This window comes from Larus michahellis, chromosome 3, assembly GCF_964199755.1.
Source record: "Larus michahellis chromosome 3, bLarMic1.1, whole genome shotgun sequence".
NCBI lineage: Eukaryota > Metazoa > Chordata > Aves > Charadriiformes > Laridae > Larus > Larus michahellis.
The window spans coordinates 83,275,272-83,296,458 of NC_133898.1; the positions used below are offsets into that span (position 1 = coordinate 83,275,272).

A 21,187-nucleotide genomic window follows, 5' to 3' on the forward strand; every position below is an offset into this window, starting at 1 on the left:
GAACATAGTTTTAACTTTTATGAGAAGCACAAAATTACTTGTGTTCACTAGGGCTTTAACTTGTGTTAGCTGTCCATTTTCCCACTCCCTGTTGGCTTATTGTAGAAGCAAGACTCTTGGACCTGTAAGTCCTTTAACTCTGTTCAAGGCCAGTTAATAAAAACAGAGGACAGAATTAGTGGATGCTTCTTTAAATGTGACCTAGTCGGAAAGAATCGCTATGGCTTTTTTTAGTGAGAAGTCCTGCCTTAAACCGTGGATAAAAGCGATTTTGTTCATATAACCTCTCTGTATTTCTAAAAAACTTATGACAAAGTCTCTTTCCAAATGCACTTACAAAAACAGCAGCCATGGAACAAGAGGGGAAACACCTGATGTTGATAATTAGTTTAAAGGCAGGGACAGGAAATCACCAGTAGCATTCTGTGTGGGACTATGCTAGGACTTGCACTGCACAGTGTGTTCAGTACATTAGAAAAAGGAGTGAGCATTGAGGTAGCAGAGATTGGTGACAGTACAAAGTTATTCCAGGTAAAGGCTGAAGAATGGCTGAAGAGCTGCAGGAAGACCTTGTTGATAGTGAGTGGGCAATAATTTAACAGATAAAAGTCTCTGTGCAGGTAAATTAAGTGATGCACAGGGGACAAACACTCCTAACCTCATTTGTAGAGGAATGGATGGAATGGTCTCTGAGCTAACCATGACCACTTGGGAGCAATTCTTGGGCTGTAATAGATAGTTCCAAGAAAACATCAGCGTGGTTCTTGGTAGCAGCCAAACAAGCACATTGAATATCTGAATGGAAAATAGAGAACTAAACAGAAAACACCATTACATTACCAACCCAGGGGTTTATACAGTAGCATTGAATACTAAATATAGTTCCAGTACCCTCAGCTCAAAAGGGTCTCTGAAATATAGTTCAGAGGAGGGCAGTAGGAACAATGAGGGTTATGGAGCAAACGTCAGAAACAATTGAGTGTGCCCAAATCAATCAGCTTGGAAAATGGACAATTTAGCAGGGGTATAATAAAGGTCTACAGAATCATTTGTGGCATGTAGTCGCATGGAGAGAGCGAATAGGGATTGGTTAGTCATCATTTTTTCTATTACAGGAATGAGGGGATATCAAATGAAGGCAGTGGGAGTTGAGTCCAAAGCAAACAAAAGGAGGTGATGGTTCATCCGTCAAGAAGTAGATTTGTAGAACCCCTTACCAGTGGATGTTGGTGGTGAAAAAAACTTACTGTTCAAAGGCGAGCTGGACGAGATTAAGGAGGAGGGAGGCATTGAAGATTATTAATGAACTGCTTAATGGAAAAGAAGTCTCCTAAGCTAAAAATGGTCAGAGGTTGTAAGAATACTTGAAGGAACTATTACATGTGCTTGTATTGTTCTTCTCCCTGTTGGCATCTCGTTGTGGTTACTCCTGAGGACAGCTAGATGTAATCTTGTTCTGAATCAGAATGGCCACTCTTATGTTCTTACTGGGGAGACTATGTTAGGGTAGCATAGTGGTGCCTCTCGCAGAATCACAGAATGGTAGGGGTTGGAAGGGACCTCTGGAGATCGTCTAGTCTAACCCCCCTACCAGAGCAGGGTCACCCAGAGCAGGTTGCACAGGAACGCGTCCAGGCAGGTTTTGAATGTGTCCAGAGATGGAGACTCCACCACCTCTCTGGGCAGCCTGTGCCAGTGCTCTGCCACCCTCAGGGTAAAGAAACTCCTTGTCCTGTTTAGGTGGAACTTCCTGTGTGCAAGTTTGTGCCCGTTACCTCTTGTCTGATCACTGGGCACAACTGAAAAGAGCCTGGCCCCATCCTCCTGACACCCACCCTTTGAGTGTTTATAAGTGTTGATAAGGTCCCCCCTCAGCTGTCTTTTTTCCAGACTGAAGAGACCCAAATCCCTCAGTCTTTCCTCATAAGAGAGATGTTCCAGTCCCCTAATCATCTTGGTAGTCCTTACCAAACCTGCAATTTCTACGAAATGCGACTTTTTTGTGTGTGTTTTTTCAGTAATTACTTTCAGGCCTATGATAATTCAGTCTATTCCTTGAGTTGACTTGCAAGAGTGAAATTGATCCTTATCAACTATGATGGAAGTTCTTCTGAATTTTTTTCAGAAGCATGTTTTCCTCACAGTTTGGGTAGAGTGACATAAACATCCAAGGTCTTAGCTGAGAGTACTGGTGACTGATCCATTTGCGTGATAGTGGGAAATTTTTCCGGTTACTTCAGTTTTCATGGCTTTGCAGGATCTAGTTTCAGTGACTCCAATGTTGAAATGGTGCTTGCTTTATTTCAGGATGTATTACTTGCATCTCAGTTTCTGTTGACTTCTTTGGTACTCTTTCTTTCTTAAAATCTCACTTTTAAGTTCTCTACCTGTGTGCATTGTCAGTCTCCACTTCTTCCCTCCAAACTTAGGGAAGTAGAAGAATTATTACTCAATTCATAATTCAGATGTTGAGCATAAGCAATGTTACTGAACATACTTCCTGAGTATACGTGCCTAAACTCAGATGTGTGAACTACTTGAGAAATCCACAGAGACTGGAGAAGTGCCGTGAATCCCAAATGACAGCAGGTGTTGTTGCTTGCACTGTCTTTTAGAAAATAAACCCTCTTCTCAGTGTTTAGCGAACATGGTTTTTCTAATTGTTTTCACAATTTCACCTCTCTTTTGTTGGGGCTTGGCTAGTGTGTAGTAGATAATAAAAATCTGCATGGACAAATAACAAACACTGCTTTTGAAAATATTGATTCTTTGTGCTGGTTCTTACTTCATCTTGTTTGATTCCAATATCCTAGGTTATGCATTCAGTGAAGATGGTGAATACTTTGCGTATGGCCTGAGTTCTAGTGGCTCTGATTGGGTTACTATCAAGTTTATGAAAGTAGAAGGTCCTGAAGATCTTCCAGATACACTGGAGAGAGTTAAATTCAGTTGCATGGCATGGACCCATGATGGAAAAGGCATGTTCTATAACTGCTATCCAAAACAGGATGGGAAAAGTGATGGTAAGTATAGCTGTACTAATTGCATGCTATGTGGAAGCAAAACAAGTAATTAGCTCTATTAGTTTATACTGAAATAACTAGCTATATTAGTTTATACAAATAGATACCAGATTATGTCTTGTATGATCAAAACCTATACTCAGTGTGAGTATCCTCATGTCCCTGTCTTTCTCTTAAAGGTTTGTTGCTCCTTTTCCTTATTTCTGCAATGATTTACTTAGCTTTCATACAGGGTGTTACTGGGTGAAATTTGGTGTCTGGTGACACCTTACTTAGATCTCTTCCGCTTATGCATTTGTGTGGGCGTAGGTGAACTGGCTTGGGAGGCTGACCTGATGGATAGCAATCTGGGGCATATGTTTTTTGTTATTCAACCAGATTAATTCATCTGTGGTTCACAGCACAGCAACACAAAATGTTTATGCTAGCAAAACACAAGGAACAGCACACAAAGTGGAATAAATTGCTCAGGAGCGTCAGTAGGGAAGGAATTGAGCAGCTCTCAGTATAAGGCAGTGCCACTGCGAAGTTTCTTCTGGAGCTGTGCTCTTTGTTAAACCTTGCAAAGAGCCTGAATTTTGCCTCTGTATTTGCTTTTGCAGCCTGTCATTTTGCCAGACTTGCAAGTTAGATACCCACCTTGTGTTTTTTACTTTTAAACATGTTGGTAGTTCAGAAGCTGAAGTTTGGAAACTGTTGCAAGAAGAAAATTTTGTAAAAAATAAAAATCAAGTGACACCTCATGCAGTCCTTTAAAATACTTTTTTTTTTTTCCAGCAAATGGAAGTATGAAGGTTTCTAGGAATGATAATTAGCAATAAATTTCCCCTTAGTTGTCTGGGGTGAAACAGGAGTAAAAACATCATTAGAGGGTAGCAGGGATTGTTGCTTTTCTTTGCTTGCTTAGTATTTCTAGGAAGCAAAGCTTGAAAAGATAAATCTTCACATTTGAAGAATGTATTATTGTCAATAAAAGGAAACGGTGAATTATTCTTCTCTCTTACATGCAGAGGGATACAGAAGTTTCTAAGGGTTTTAGTTGGTTGTTGTTGGATTTCTTTGAGATCTTAATTGGTTTAAATATCTGCGTTTCACTAGGTACTGAGACCTCTACTAATCTGCACCAAAAACTGCATTATCATGTATTAGGAACTAACCAGTCAGAAGATATCCTATGTGCTGAATTTCCCGATGAACCAAAATGGATGGGTGGAGCTGAGGTATGGTAAATATGGTAAACGCCCTGAAGCTTGCCATCATTATGTTCAGTTTTTCAGATTCTAACAACTGGTAGTAGGTATAAAGTGGAAAACATTTTGTTAAAAGAATGCTTTTTATTAGTGTTGCAGAGTTGACCATTGAACTAAGAATCATTGTTTAGGAATCACTGAAAGTAAGACTGTTTGCTTTGCTTTAAATCAGTCTTCAAGCCATAATGACACAATCACGTACCCTTTTTCTTCATTGAGGCCATTCTGCCTGATAAACATTCCAGGGCAGAGAAGGCTCATTTGATGGACAACGTGTCGCTGTTCTTGTTTCTTCTTAGTTTTGAGCCCCAGCCTTCACTTCCTGTTGAAAAAGCTTATTCCGATAATCAGCATGTCTGGATATTCCCTGCCATGTATATATTTTGTTTATATTTATTTTCATGACATCTTTCCTGAACATAAAATATGTCCATTCTACTTGAAGAATGGAGACATACAGGTTAAAATCTGTTAATGCTGTGTGCACAGTTGGAGACTCTTAAGTTTCCCTACAAGAAGTTTTATCAGAACAAGTATGGTCTGAACTGTGTTATTGGAGATGGAACAATTGACTGCCAGAATTGCTTTTCTTAAGTTTATTTTGTTGAACAACTACAACTATACTGTGCAAAGTCCCAGTGAACCAAAATGATAGGTAACCATGTTCTGTTCGTCCTTACATGAGTGGTTCCGAAGACCCTGAGTTTTGTAATTAATGTGTGTTTTATTTTTCACATTTGATTTAACAGTGCTTGATTGAGTGCATTGTTCTAAGCGCTGTTGGAATGTAGCGGTGGTTCTATCAGGGAACTGATGTTTTTCCAGCAGATAAAAACCTGTTGTAATTCTTTGTACTTTCCTATCTCTGTGTTTGATCAGTACATCTTGTTTCTATAGAGAGTCTCTTTTGGTCTGACACGTCTGATAAATACGAAATGTTTTTACCCTGATTTGGGGTATTCAGTTCCTAGAACTACTTTTCCCTGACAGTACCTCTTTTTAAAAATTTGATCATCAGTCTGTGTCGCTTCTCAACATCTCGACCCATGAGAATGGTGGGGTTTTGTTTTCTGTGGGCTCCCAGAAAAGAAAGGCTCTTTCAAAGAATTTGAACACTGAGATTCAAAATGAGACAGTGAGCAAGAATGTGAAGGGCTCCCCAGCAAAGTGACCACACTGAGCTTTCTTTGTACAAATCAAACTTATCTGTAGGTTCTGTGAATAAACAGAACCTTTTTTACATAATCTTATCTATTCACGAAACATACCTTTAACTGACCTGAATATCAGTGTAAACTTGCAAATAGGGCTTTGGAATTTTTTTACTGTTCAAAAACTAGTCAGTTCTGTTGAGTTTAACTGGCAATAACACAGAATTTGAAAATTGTTATCCTTATTTTTCCCTAGTTCCGTAAATAAATGGGCTTTCTGTTGGTGACAGATGTCTTGTAGTGATGTATCCACTGATTCACATGAGTGATGCATGTTGTTATTATTGCTTTGCAGTGTCATGAGCTAAACTACGCATGTTGTTGTGAAGGCAAATTCATTTTCCATGAGGGAAGGTAGTTGCAATCTGATTCATTGGACTATACAACATTTTAGGGTAGTGAAAGTTTGCGGTCTCAGATGGTATTAAATCTTGTGGAAATGATACCTTTTGTATTAGGTGTAGAGGTACACTTGTTTTATAGGTAGCAAAACCTTCTTTGAGATAATAGCACACTAACAGAGCCTTTTCTTATCTAAATTGAAGAAGCAGGGCTGGAGCGTTTTAAGATCAGAAATATAGAACCGAATATGAGGAGGACCAAGGAAGACAATTCGTAGCTCGGTGCTTGTAGTGAGCAGCAAAAAGTTTGCCTGGCCAGGGTGCAGAGAAGCAGCCAGCCTGTGTCTCCTGGCTCTTCTATTGTGAAAGAAAAGCGCGAGGCAGCCTTAAGTGTAAAAGAAGTATCTTTTTGTCTGATACCAAATGCCTTAGGTATTTTTTGTAATTAAAGAGAATACATAGCTCTTATAGTAAATGATCAAAACGTCTTTGGGGTGGGAAGAGGGGACTGGTAGTGGTAACTCTTGCTGTAGAATAGGAAAGTAACAGAATGTAGCACAGCTACCAGCTCTGAAAACACAAGAATTGAAACAGCCCCATAAGTATTGGGAAAGTGGGGAGGGTGGTGAATAGAGAAACACCTCACTGCTGTGAGTTCTTGTTTAATAAATTTATGTGTCTGCTTATGACTTTTTTTCTTGACCTCCAGGAGGCATAAACTTCCTAAATGCCTAAATAACAAGAGATGTTGGTATTTAAGAAGAAATGCTATTTTAAGGAGGACTGGTAAAGCAGAGATCCACCTTGGTAAATAATCATGAGCTTATCTATGTGAAAGTACTTTAAAACAGCTGATACTCTGGGGTTGTGCTGTGAGCTCCAGCTCAGAGATCTGTGTGGCTCTGTCATCCTGATACTAATGAAAAATGGTTTTTAATGATCAGGAAAAAAAATATTCTGCCATTAAAAAACCAAACCAAAACAATGCAGTTGCAAACTGTGGTTTCATCCTTGTGCAATAGGTCAAAAATCTTCTTTTCAGGCCATTCAAACAAGTGTTCTGGGCAATTTTTTTGAGTGTGTGTTTGAGAAAGTGGAAGACCACAAAATAATGGGGGGAAATTAAAATATCTTTAGTAAAAATCAAATTGTATGGCTTATTAGCACTGTCCTGAGTATTCTTACTTGGTGCTAATGTGCTGCCACAGATTTTATAATGCAGCTTTGCACAACTCAGCGTTTTATGAAAGTTCCCTTTCATGCATTCCTGTCAGAGTAATAAACAAATGTTTTTAATTTACAGGGCCTTGCTGGGGCAAATAGGTAGAGAGATTTGGGTTCTCTGATGTTTTACACAAGCCCCACTGAAGATAGTTGGATTATGGTGTGAGTGGTCCAGTTTCAACTACCAAACCTTCCTCTACAGCTGGGGTAGAGCTTGAACTTCCATACTCAGGTTTAGAGCAGAATTTGCAGGTCTCACAGCCGATGGGTTGAGGGAGAGAAATAACTTGCAAATGAAAAGCACTGGACACGGAGATCCCTCAGAGACTGCAAAAGTAATAATGTTGCCATGATACCTCAAAAAAATGAGTAATCTTGGGTGCACGGTAGGGAGTCAGTGTGGTGTGTATTTTCAGTGGAGAGAAGAAGCTAGGTCACTGTTTAGGATAAAAGAGGGTTATGTAAAATTTCGTCAGCTTAATACATTTACAAGACAACATGCAAGAAAATAGTTTCAGGGTTTGGTTTTTTTTTTTCCTCGTTACACATTCAACACCAGCCCCAAGTATGCTTGATTTAAACAAAATCTGTGGTGCTGAAAATGGTGTTGGCATAGAAATATAGAGGCATTTCCAGCTCCTCACTTGAATGGATTGCTTGTGAGGGGAAAAAAAATCTGTTTGTTGTTAGTCAGATATGTAAGTTTTGAAAAAGCGGCTATCTTTTCATTAGTGTAGAGAAAGCATATGTATTTCTGGTACAGATTCAAGGATGGTGGGGGAGAGCAGGGATGGAGTTTATTTGAATAACATCCCAGTAGAGGGCAGCCTGGTATGAAGATTTTTAAAACCTTGGCAATGTTCTAGCTACTCTCGGAAAAGAGGAGCTTCCCATGCTTCTCTGTTTAAATGGCATGTTCTTGCTTCCTCTCAGAGCGTCTCTCTCTCTCTTGCAGCCAGACTGCTATTCTCAAAGTTAAACAATACAGTATATAAGAGCCTTTCAGAGTCGGTAGTGTTAAAAGTCCCTACGGTACCAGCGGGAAAGTAAACAGGACAGAAAGGAGGGGGTGAGGGAAACCCTCCCATCCCAATTCTGCCGGCAGTAAAACAAGTACAGTTTTTCATGTTGCTGACAAACACTGTGCACAGTCCCTGAACTGACAATTTTTATTTCTTTTTTTAATTTTTTATGTTTAAAGCTGTCAGTTAACATCAGTGGTTCTCAGCCAGGGAGGCGATCTTGGAAATGAAATTCAGAGCACAGAGGAGTAAGCTGTGCCAGATGTTTGGCTATGGTGTGTTTTCGCTGCAGGAACGTGGAAGTGCAGCATCCACAGGGGAAGAGTGAGCAGCATGAAGGGGAAGGGCTCAAAATGTTGTCAGTTTGTTCAAGTGAGATACGCTGCTGGATAAAATAGGGCTGTGGGAATTTTTCTAAAGCGTTACACTGTCTTTATCAAGGATGAATCTGGAATAGAAGCCTACTATGAATATCTTCCTACAGCCCTGGCAATAGGTCTGGAGAATTTTACTATTAAGAAACAAGCAGGCAATCTTTCTGGCTGCATGTGGGGCTATGGTAGATGGCAGTCTCTTACATAGCCAGGTTCATGATGCTTTGGTGTTTTTATTGCACTCAAAAGCAAGCTGAAAGCCACAGGAAAAATTGTGTGTGTGATGTTTGTCACGTCAGAAGGCTACTAATTTTACTCTGTGTTAGATTCAGGAAAGAGAAAGCATGTGAATATGCATGTATGTATCACTGTGTTCCTCTCCTGAACAAGGTTATCTGGTGTCCTGTTGCAGTTGAAACAGTCGTAAGGACAATGATCTACAGTCAAAAACCCAGTTCTCTAGCTTTGGTAGGTCTCCTTCAACGCCAGGCTTAGCAGAGGCTCAAAAGGGATATAGTCAGAAATGCTTTTTACATTAGCACATTGTATCTGAAATACAAGAATAAAAACTTGCCTGGAATAAGGAAATTGAATCAATGCCCAAAGCAATTTTTCTAACCTGGGGAATGGATGGAAAGAACTTATCAGCATGATGTTTACATTTAACCAGCCCATGTCCTGTATACAGTATGTCAGGCCTGCTCCTCAGAATGTACTAAGTGGTTTCTGTTGGACCTGATCCTGAAATTATGCATTCCTGTGATCACCCATCATTAGGGCTTCCAAAATCTAGTTGATTAAACCAGTATGACGCAAATAGAGATCAAAACAAAGCATTTGCAGCCTTAGAGTACCAGCTTTAGGAGCCTTGGATTGTGCAGACATTCCCAAGAGGTTGCTTAGTGAAAGGGAGTTCTTTCCCCAATCCTCAAATTCTCAAAAGACTGCTAGACCATAAAATGTGATAGGAGCTATATGCAAGCTTCAGTGACTTTCTGATACCGCTGCAAAGATAATGTCAGAACATAGCTTTATGTTGCTTTCATTAGAAAAAAATCCCACCCACCTCCCTTAAAAACAACAGCCTTTCACAGTTGTTTTTTCTAATGAAAAAACTGTTTCCTATTCTAGGAAAGGAAATAGTTTTGCTTTTTCTAATAGTTAATAAAAGTGGAATTTGAAAGACTGAGAGATTACAGTGGGGTTCTTGATTTTGTCATTGTGCAAGCAGAACTTTGTGGCACCAGGATCATGCCCACATCTATGATGTTAGAACACTTGAGGCTGTCCAGACAGCGTAATTGCTCTGTTACTAACCGAATGTTTCAGCAAATTCTACACGAACTTTTACTATTTTCTCGGTAGAAGGCATGTGCTTTATTTTTTTTGTGTTAAGTATTTTACTTTACTCGCCTGATAGGAAGCTTTAAAATATTGTAAATAAGGCAAGGCAGATAATTTCTACATCAATCTGAAATGTCTCTTGCACACAGATTCCTCTTAGTCAAGTCATATTCAGGTTCAGTGGTGTTATGCAAAACTCTTTGTGTGGCATTTACCTGAAGTTTAGGAAGTAACCGCTGTCATCAGTATGTTTTACTGTGGTGACTGGGTACGTTCCTAAATGAATATTTAAAAAAAAAATAAATCTAGTCATCACTCTGCCTGGTTTTAAACTGTTACATACATAGTATATAGTGAATATTGTAGCAGTGTTAAAATGCAATTTATTGATGGGATAGGTTTTTAATTTCTACTTATTAATGCCATGTGTTGCATGGTTGCATTTTTATTACTGCCCATCTTGCCTTCTCCAGGTGGTTTGATCTTCCCATGACTGGGTACTTGGAGTCCAGTTACTAATTTGACCATTTGGCTCTGTTTGAAAGCTTTGATTCTGTCTGTGATTTTTGTGAGTTTTTTTTTTTTTGATATGTGATTAATTTCTTCTTGATCCATTGGAAATGCATTGGATAGCAATGGCAGTTGCCTTGTTCCATATGCAAAGGGCACTAGTACATGAGGAGCAGTAGTTTGTAAAATAACCGCAGATGCAGATCAGGTTGTCAGTTATGATAGTGTTAATATGTGCAGTTAAAGGAGAAGTCTGTTATCTTTTTCTCAACACAGGCATACTATCTAATAACTGAATTTTACTTATTTAATTTTTTTAATATCTTTTTATGCAGAAACAAATTATACTGTGATTAGTCATTAGGGTTTTTTCCACCTTGATAACAAAAAGGGCAAAGATGCTAAAACTTCTAATTGGTTAGCTTAAAAAGGAAGAGTGTGTATATATAATTGCCTTAATATAATACTATGCATTCAAAGACCCCCTATTTGTGAAATAAAAATAGAGAGCTCTTCCTTCTCCTGAATCTTGCAGTGGTGACTACCCAGGTAGTATTCAAAGAACTAGCATTAATATTCGCTGGGGTTTCTGTCATGCACTTCACTTGGAAGCAAAGCACTTTAATGTCTCTCCTATTGATGTTCAGTTGAGGAGTTATATGTAAAGCCAGGAAGTCTGAAAACCCAACAGCTTTCTCCTGTTCATTCTTTTTCTTTTTTTTTTTCTTTTGTTTAATTATGTATGAATTTTTGGCCTGAAATGTGCTGCTACTAGACAAAATATTTAACTTCACTTTTGCTGTGGATCCTCAAAGATGATTACTGCTATTATAAATGCAGAACACATAACCCTTTGGGGTTCCTTGTGTGGCTTGTACAAAGAATTAACTATATTTTGTAATGAAAGAAAAAAGTGAAGTAGATGGCAAGCTCCTTTTACTAATTAGGCTTTAAATAATATTTTTCTTTTGATATCCATTGATTTATTGAAGTTACAGGTAAACCACTTAATCTCTTAAAGTTTTTTCTAAGCAATGGTTACTCTTCATCGAACTGGAGAGAACAGGTAACATTGAAATAAAATTTCTAGTAAAAACCAAAAAATACTCCACTGTAAACTGAAACTTCTCTATAAAGATTTTAAAGAGTTTTATCCTTGGAAAGAATAAATAAAATAGTACTTGGGAGCGCAGCTATCATAATGACACTTCTGTATGTTTGTGTGGTATAAAGATGGCCACAACAAATATTTCAGAATTAACAGATCTAATAAATTAAAAATTGCCAAGTGACTGAATGGCAGCAGTGAAACTACAAACTATATACCAACATGATCTCTTCGAAATAATCCTTCCTTTTCTAGCACTGAGTTAGGGATTAGTGCTGTGTTATGCCAATAAAATCATTGCATGCTGAAGGCTTTTAAAAGCTCCAGTTGAAAGGCTACAGGTTTTCTTCTGTCCTGCTTTGACAGGACCTAAAATTCACGTTAAGTTGTTCACTTGCTTTGCAACCTCCTTATCTTTTACCAGTGGATGTTGTTTGAAACGATAGAAATTATTTCAGTGAGAGAAACGTGCACTGACTAGCATTCCAGATCTCTCAGAAATTCTTGAGATGTGTTTCCTTTTCTGCTTGGATGCGGGAAACCAGGAGAATTTACTTGTGATCCGAGCCATCAGTTCTGATGTTACAGCTGTCTCCCTTATGCTGAACCATGAATGCGTTCTAAAATTTGAGTGAAATACTGGTATAAAATTGCAGTTTGTAAGTTTGTGTGCCAAGAGCGTGGATTGCTGTTCAGCTCATAAAGGTGGAGCAGAGTAGGAATAACCCAAATTATAGTTGGGAAATCCTATTTCCTTACGCCATTCTGAAACCCAGACTCTTGTCTGTTTACAGTATAGAAGAGTCAGTGGCATTCAGGCCATGATTATACATTTATCAGTACTGCCATCTGAGCTGCCTTAAGCAATCTCTGCCCCTGTTATTCATGTTTACAGCTGCTTGGTGCAGTGTCTTAGCTCAACCATTTGTGCAACTGCATAGTGAACTGACCGAGATATTAAACTGGCAGAGGGACTTTTTCTTTTATTCTTTTTCTCTTTTATTGTGTTTTTTCTTTCTTTTTTTTTCCCCTCCTGGATTCTTCTTTGTTGTTTTTTGTTTTGTTTTTTTTTCCCTGGATTATTAGTCTTTCTTTTCTTTTCTTTTTTGTAATTGTTGTTTCTTTTATTTAATATGCCATTTTTTCAGGTGGATCAGCTCCCCAGTCTGGCTTACCACACAAGTGGTAAATGCTTGTACTGCCATGACTAGGGGAATGCAAACAACCATAGCAGTAGGAAGAGCTAGAGGTGGAGACAGCATAAGCTGGTACCACTTCCAATATTTGCTCATCAAACTGTAACTTTGCAATGTCAATGTCTAAATCTGTGGTATAATACTAAGCATTTTAGCATGCTGCAGTCAACAGTGTCTTGTCCTGTTTCTGTCAAATTCCTTTGGGTTATAGAACTTACTGATGTAAGAATAGCTTTAGTGATAGAGACAGACCTAATTGGCATCCCACCAGCAATATGCTTTGGGAATTCCTACTTCAAATTAAGCATAAACTGCTATCAGCTCTTCAGTAGTGCAACTGGGAATGGGGAAGGAACAACTCATTAGATGTACTCGGACTTGCTGTCAGCAGACATTCTGAATTGCCCTTGCAACAGCAACATCAGAAATTTGCAAGTAAGTTTTCTTTCTTGGGTAAAGCAAGCAGTCTTCTGTTGACTGTTAACTTGAAGCATCAAAGAATAAATTTATGTGGGTTCTGACTATGACTGAAGAAAATTTGTATGTCATACTCTTGAGTTTAACTGAAATTTATATTTCTATATACTGCTAGCAATTATTTAACATGTTTTATGAGTTGCTGAGGAAGAGAAGGGAACTCTGTGCTTTTACAAGTATGAACGGTTGTTTAAGCAGCATATTGCAGTCACCAGTTTAATTAAAACTGACACCTGCAGTTAATGTTTGTCTGAAAACAGTGATGATGCTTCTTGCAAAAAAGATCACCTAATCTTGGTTTCCATTTCTGCATATGCTCTGCCATCTTGGAAGAAGGCAAAATGTCTAAATGTCTCAATTTTGCAGGCTGCCCTGTTAAAGCTATCTTAACTGTTTCATATAATGGGTTTTTTTTTGGTTGAGTAGGACTCTTAGGTGTTCTTTTCTATTTGCCTTGTGAGCTTTCAGCTCTATGGACTTTTTTTAGCAGTATAATTAGTTGTTGACAAAATGACAGTAAAAAATACAACTTGGAAACACTTATTTAGTTGGTGGTTTTTTTGTTTTTGGTTTTGAGGGGTCTTTGGCTGTTGGGGATTTTTTGTTAGCTTTCATATACTGAGATTTGGCTCTGTATTCTACTAAGTTCCCTTCTTGTGTCTTCAAAACTGTGGATCTCTGAATAGCAGTATAGTTAGGACCTAATTCTTCAGAAATTTATGTTGCATAACTAATTCTACAGACATTTTGCACAACTAATGTTAGGAATATTAACCAAAGTAAATCTAAGAAGTGATTACAATATATGAATAAGAATTTTCTTTTTAAGATGTGTTTAGGGCCAAATGGAAAGTTTCCAGAACTCAGATGCGTTATTTTGTGACTAGGGGTTTAAATTTCCATTAGATATTGTCATATAAGAATGTGGATAGGAAAAAGCCTTCTGTATCAGCTGTTAATAAAACATCTAAATCTGGTAATTTTGGAATATGCTCAAAACAGCTCAGTCAGGCGAGGGAAGCTTAAGTTGATGACTTCCTGTTACTTCCTGCCTTTCTTTGATGGACTTGCACTTTCAAAAGCTTTGCCAGGAAACAGAGTATGTTTGCAAAGCCTGAGTAGAAGGGATTCATTGATGACTTTATGTCCCAGCAGATGCCATTTTGCAGACTTTATTCTGCGTTTACATGCATGTGCGAAAGCAAACCAAGAAGCTTCATCAGAAAATTTATTGGGTGGTTGTATCTTATAATGGTCATTTAACAGAAGCACTAGATTTCTGTGTGTGTAAACCTCATGAAATTGGCAAAAATGAAAACTCTGTAAGCATCATTTAATTTGCCACAATAAGCAAAAGTACCATTAAAATTACCAACTTGGATGATTTTGAAGAAATTTCATACTGCTTTGTGACAGAAAACACACCTTATTAATTCCATCACTTGAGAACTTGAGGGAAAATTTGCTGTGAATTAAATGACCGTAATTCAGACAGGCTAAGCTGCCAGTCTTTTTCTACCTCTGAGATGGACTTCTGGCAAATACCTTAAGGCAGCCAGAAATCCAAAGCTAACCTCTACCACTTGGGTGGTTTTTTCTGTTGTATGTCATACTGTAAATAACAGTATTAAGTAGGTGAGTATTCAGCTTTCGCTTTAAAATAAAATACGTTGACAGAGCAGCTATGCAGAGCAAGCATATTTGCTGTATGTCAAGTGTCGACTTGATGGTTTTCACTGTCCTGCCATTGTGAGCAACTAAATTTTGCTTTTCCCATTCAAACAACAGGTATTGTTCTGATTAAACTCTACTGCTCCCTACATACTACTGTGGTGGCCTGCATAAAGGTGTGCATACATCAGCAAAATGATCTTAAAGGGCTTAATTCGCCAAGACAGTGAACCTAGAGTTGTTTGCTGAACCTGGATTTTGTCATATCTAGGATAGTCACAGGCTCAAACACTGACCGTGTTGGAGTTGCTGGAGAGAGGAAGCATGGTGAAGAGCCCTCCTTGTGCAGAGGAGGCGGCAGTCAGTTTACGTAGACTTGCAGGATGCACTGAGGGCCCATTTTAAGAAGCTGGCAAGAAACTTTTTTCTATAGGTTCAGTTTAGCTGACAGGTTACACAGTAAAAAAAGAGAGCTTACACTGGAATCAAAATGAAGACTTGAGATAAATGCCTCCTTCACTTAAGTATTAGCAATTTCAGCAGCACGGTTTTTCCTTTGATTGATGAGCAAGTGCATTCCTGGCACATCTCTGCATCTTTTAAAATACCTGAGTTAATAAGTATATCCCAAATTACTGATTTTCAATGAGATATGTGTCACTGCAGGGCTCCATTTATTTCCATAGGATTTGGTGGAGGGGAGGTAAATTTCCTTTTGCATGGAATTGATATCTTGATAAAGGAACTTGAAAGTTCAGAAGTTTTGATGCCATCTTCACAATAAACTAGTTTAGGGGTTTGGTTTTGTTTTTTTTTTTTTTTTTTGGACAAAAGCCACTGGTCACTCCCTTGTGTATTTACAAGAATGCCTAAGTTAGGAAATACTTTTCTACAATTTAATGTTGGATTTGAATGCTGACATTATAATCGGTGACTAGACAGAAACTGGGCACCTGTATCACCAGATGTATTTTTTGAGAAATTTCTACTGAGCTACATAAAACTATGTTTTCATTGATGTAGGAGGGTTCTTTTTGAGCACTGTAGTTCAGTGAGAGCCTGGCAATCCAGTTGATCACAGGACTAAACAGTGCTTTATATTTAACACGGTGGATTCAGTTAAACTTCTCCATTTTGAAGGCGTTGACTGTGAGATTTTTAATGTGGCTTGTGATTTTTGGTGGTTTTGTTGGGGTGGGTTTGTTTGTTTTTTCTTTCCTTCTTGCCGGCAGGTTGTAGTTTTAGACTGTTTATACTGAGTCCATTCTTAGTTACTGAAATTTCAGGTTAGGGCTGTTACATTAGTTGTTTTATTGTGTTTATGTGGCAAGGTAAACTTTGTTTTTTTAATTCATGGTGGGATTAAACAGATAATGCTGTTCAGTTTTGATCTCCTGAAATGTCAGCAAACTATACTTATGTTATTTGTTGATGTAAGCAATGAATGTGGGTTCTTGGCGAGTTCTCATATTACATATGCATCTGTTCACTCAACTAACTGTAGCATCAATTTACTTTTTGCTAGGGGTTTAGGGATTAACTTTTCAAGTCGGATTTTTTTTTTTTTCCAGAGGATGAACTGTCTTTGATTTTTCTGTAACTTCGTACAGGTATCGGATGATGGTCGATATGTCTTGCTGTCTATTCGAGAAGGGTGTGATCCAGTGAACAGACTGTGGTACTGTGATCTACAGACAGAGTCTCAGGGTATATCAGGTATGTGTTCTCTTACTTTGTAAGTTTTGCTTAATTTTAAGACAGTGTAAGACTTGAAATACTATATTTATGCTTAAATATATATTTATTTAAATGTGTATTGATTAACCTCCTCTCTTTTTTTTTTTTCTTCTAATGCAGAATTTATGGGATTAATTCTCCTTCCTTGCCTTCTAGTTGGATTAGCCTTTGGCTTTTGTGTGTTTGGCTTTTTAGCCTCAATGATGTGGGCTGAAAGTATGGTACTTTGGTCCATATGGCTGCTGTTAATGGTTGGCATAGTTCGTTGTTTTACTGATCGGTGATTTTTTATTTCCAGAGTATTGGATTATTGAAATCTCCTCCTCAATGTGTGCTTTGTGTAGAACACCATTTAGCTCTTCTTGATGCTTTGCATCTTCTGTCTTCAAAAACTTCAGAAACAGAATAAATACCGCAGTAGCTCCTTTTTAAATAGTGGATCTCAAGAAACTTGTTCTCTTGCCCATAAACAGAATATTTTAGTTTTATGAGTGTGATGAGAACCTATAGCAGCTCTGCAACATGGGGTATATAGTTCTGTTTCTCCCTGCCCTTGTTACACTATGTGGTTGTGTGGTCTTTTAGTTCATCAACAAGCCTTAGTACAATATTTTGAATTTTGGTGAGTTAAGTGTTAGTGATGACAGTTAACACTTTTATACTCCTTTCTGAGGCATTATTAATTTTGTTTTGTGGACATGTCACTCTCTCCTTTTATAAAGGATGTTGCTTAGTTACTTCTAGACTTCTCTTGGACAACTGAGTAGTTGTTTAATGTTCTCTTGAATGCAGAAAATGGCAGGTCTGGTCAAAATTATTACACATGCTTTCCATGCAACTTTATTACAAACATAAAACTGTGTAGATCGAACTGTTTAGTACAGTGAAGCATTTTCATAAAAGATAAATTGCATTGTCATACAAGTTGACATTTTCCAGCTAGAGATAGAATACATAAAAAGCATAGCTTTCTTCCCATATTCACCCTCCCATTTATAGATACACTGGACAACCTTGAAGAGAATACTAGCATCGAACCTTGAAAGACCATGGATGAGATAATGAAGCTTCTATTTTGTACTACCTGGTATAAGGTAAACCTACAGTTTAACCTTTTCCGGGCTTGGAAATGCTTCTTTAAAAAACTTTTTTCTCTGAACCAGTCTTTGACTTGCCTTCCTATTTGTTTGTTGTTGGGTGGGAGTTGTTCCATCCCTCCAAATTCTCCCTTTTTGCCTATAAGAGGAAAGATCTAGGTGTAAACATCTGCTTGCACAAATATTTAAAAACTTAGGAACTCTCCATATTTACCTCACTAAGTTGCCAAATGCATTTTTCAGTACAAAGACTCTTATCTTTACCCATGTCTTTCTACCTCCACGTTAATAAGCACAGGCCTAATGGTAAACATCTGGGATGTTTCCTAGTGTTGATCTTCCATGCAAAGATCCATGTAAGCACCCTGAACCACTGGTCCTTCAGCCTTTGGTGGTCAGAGGCAGTAAGTTGAGCAAGCAGTAATAGATGTATAAGCTTAATTCTTGGCTCTATCAGTCTAGACCGTGAGAGGTGTAATTTCAGTTCAACTTCTAATTTTCTGGGACAGCATGTGTAGAAGAAGTTGCTTGTGAAGTTAGGACAAATGAATGACAAATTTCATTATTTAAACTATTAGACAAGTAAATATGCAACTTTAGAATAACAGAGTTTAATGGCAAGTCTGTATCTTGACTTAAGACTTGTATTTGACTGCCAGTTTGTACAGACTGCTCAGTAATAGCTCAAGGTATGTTCAGATGCGTTAAGATTAAGTGATGCTTAGAGAATTATGTATAACAGAAGTACATTCTTAGCAAAACCATGAGATACAAAAATACTGGCTCATGTTATGCTGCCAGTAGAATGCAGTGTCCAGTACAAGGGTCTATGTAAGTATCAAACCATACCACTTGTTATGAAGTGTTAAGAGAATCAAGTGTCTTGGAAAAGTATTTGTACTTCTGAAATATATTGCATTATCTTTCTGTCTTTTAGAACAGAAGACTTTGTTTCTGAGTAGACCTCACACCTTTGGTGACATCTAAGATACATCTTACTATTTTCCTCCTTCAGAACTATCGAATGTTTAATCTGAGCCTTTTTACTTGACTTGTTTACAATGATCTGTTTGTTCAAAAATCCATTCTAGTGTTCAGAATACCTCGTCTTAGTTTTGAAAAAAATTTAAAGGAAAGTAGGATAGCTAGTGTTTTTCCACTGTCCTAGATGGTACTTGATATAGATAAGTAATTAGATTTTCAGGCACGTTTTTTGTCTTCCTTACTTGCTCTTTTAATCCAGGCTGTCCAAGAATACACTAATTCTTTAGAAATATTTTTTTGTATGCTTTAGATCTTTCAAGTCTCAAATTCTCTGAACTTATTCAGAGGGCATCAAACACAAAAGGTAATGAGGCCTTTTTGAAAGGTAACAGGCAGTAATATCTTACATAGCATCCATTACTTATACCACATATTTTTTCGTGAGGGAGTAAATGCAACAGCTAAGCAAAAATTAATGTATGGGATTCTAATTCTTACGAAGTTTGTGGCAAAACCTTAATTATAGAATGACATGCTTCAACAGATTCTTTTTAAAGCTGTTCTATATCATATTCATATACTGTTTATAAAAATGTTTCAACCATGTAGTTATTGAACTGTGTAATTGTAAACTTCTAATTTTTTAAAATGCTTTGTCAGAAGGTAAACATACCACTGCATAGTTTGAAATGCTACATGTGAGTTAACAAATTTTCTGTTACTCTAGAATTGCACAAAAATGCTAAGAACTGATTCTCATCTGTGACTTACTACCCAAAAAACCTATTTCAAAATGTCATATTAAATAACTTAGGGACACATTTCTTGATTTTTGATTCCTAGTAGTGCATTATTTTCCTTTGACAGGAGGAAATAAAATTTCTTAGTTGTTCAAACAATTTTCATTTAAAAAAACACATTCTCATAGTCGAGATATACAAGCACTGAGGAGTGAATTCCTTTTCTGTCTGATGTACTGAGGCCTTATCAAGTGAACTGTAGTTCTGTTACTGTCTCTTGGAGATGATGGTTACAATGATAAAGGCTGCTTGTTTGGCCCCCTTGCTAACAGATGGCCATGAAGAAGTCATGAAGTTCAGTGTTGCAACCTCAGTACTGACTGCCAAAATGCTAGGTGGTTGTCTGCAGGAAAACTGCAGGGATGTCTGTGAAATGTGCAATTCCTTATGGTTTTAGATGAATAGTTTATTCCCAAGATAGAGAAGTGTCGTGGTTTGGCCTCAGACGGCAACAAAGAACCATGTGCCGCTCACTCGGGCCTTCCCAATACGGGAAGAATCAGAAGAAGAAGGCAAAACTCTTGGGTTGAGACAAAGGCAGTTTAACAGAACAACAAAGGGAACAAGCAAACAACAACAATAACACCGACAGAAGAATATAGAAGGAACTGCCAACCGCCACTCCCAGACGCCCCCTCCGAACAGCACTTCCTGCTCCCTCCCCTGGCAGCTCAGGGCAGGCATGGCTCACATGGCATGGAATACCAGGAAAAATTAACCCTATCCCCGCCAGAACCAGGACAAGAAGCTTATCTTTTTGCTGGGAGATAATTATCCATATTTCATGATTTAAGAGAAGTAATGTGGGATAATTTGAGTTTTGAAAAAATAGTGCAATTACTGATTTACACCTGAGTATATTTTGGTGGTTCAAAAGCAAAGAAAATGAGTTATGAAAACTAAAAGTAAATGTTGTTATTAACACTTTCTGCTTCTGGAAAAGCAGAAGGAATTTCTTGGAGATGGGAGGTGTGAAAGCATCTCTCTTTCATGTTAGGAACTGTAATAGCCAAAAGCTAGAAGAGGAGAAAGTCCTGTAGGTTAGATGTAAATTTGTAGAGGAAAGGGTGAAAATAGCAGGGTACATTGAAAGAGTGGGTGTGTATGTACGTGTTCCCTAAAAAAACTTTATCTTCTTTTGTACTTGTGGCAAAGTTTGCATTAGAAAACTCTGCATAATGTGTCTTTCAGTAGAAAGGACGTCAGGACAAGATAACAAAATATGACCAAAAAGTTGCATCAGGCGTAGGTCCAAGTGTGTCCTGATCTACTATATTGAAAAATTGGTGGCTTATTTCTTGCCGCTAATAGAGGCTGGTCATAGGACTGTCCTTTTTCCTGTTAAATTTCTTTGAGATACATGAGAACTTAAATGCTGTTTGAGCAGCGGGTAAAAATAACTGCATGTGCGTGTACGTAAAGACTAAAGCCACGCTGTAGAAGCTCACATGCTCGATGTACTGAGTATGTTGCTCTACAGCAGCATCCTGGCTGTAGCAGGGAGGATGAATAGGCAGATCTGACTTCTCTTGTCTAGCTGGGGCAAAAACAAAAGCTAGGCCTTCCCTTAACTACAAAGGGATCAAGGTATTAAACTATTCCTATCCCAAACATTTTATAGGCATATGTTGCTAGCTCTTCTCGTACTGAATAGTAATGTTCTGGTTTCTAGGTTGAGGCCCTTGTATTAAGTGAAAGACATTTGTGTTGCCATGAAATGATTCATAGTTTGGATCCCTTTGATGGTGTGCTGTACAGCTTATTTAGAAATAGTAATTGTTTTTATCGTTCTCCTATTTTAAGAAGGCCTTAAGAAAA

General features: G+C 37.9%; 1 protein-coding gene across 1 annotated transcript in view; it reads left to right on the top strand.

The window, feature by feature from the left end:
* The window catches only part of PREP (prolyl endopeptidase), a 102,723-nt gene that overhangs the window by 12,002 nt on the left and 69,534 nt on the right, over positions 1 to 21,187 (top strand). Inside the window, exons 5-7 of the mRNA XM_074581030.1 lie at positions 2,814 to 3,023; positions 4,122 to 4,243; positions 16,362 to 16,467. Of these exons, the coding sequence (XP_074437131.1) occupies positions 2,814 to 3,023; positions 4,122 to 4,243; positions 16,362 to 16,467 (438 nt within the window). The remainder of the gene's footprint in view (positions 1 to 2,813; positions 3,024 to 4,121; positions 4,244 to 16,361; positions 16,468 to 21,187) is intronic.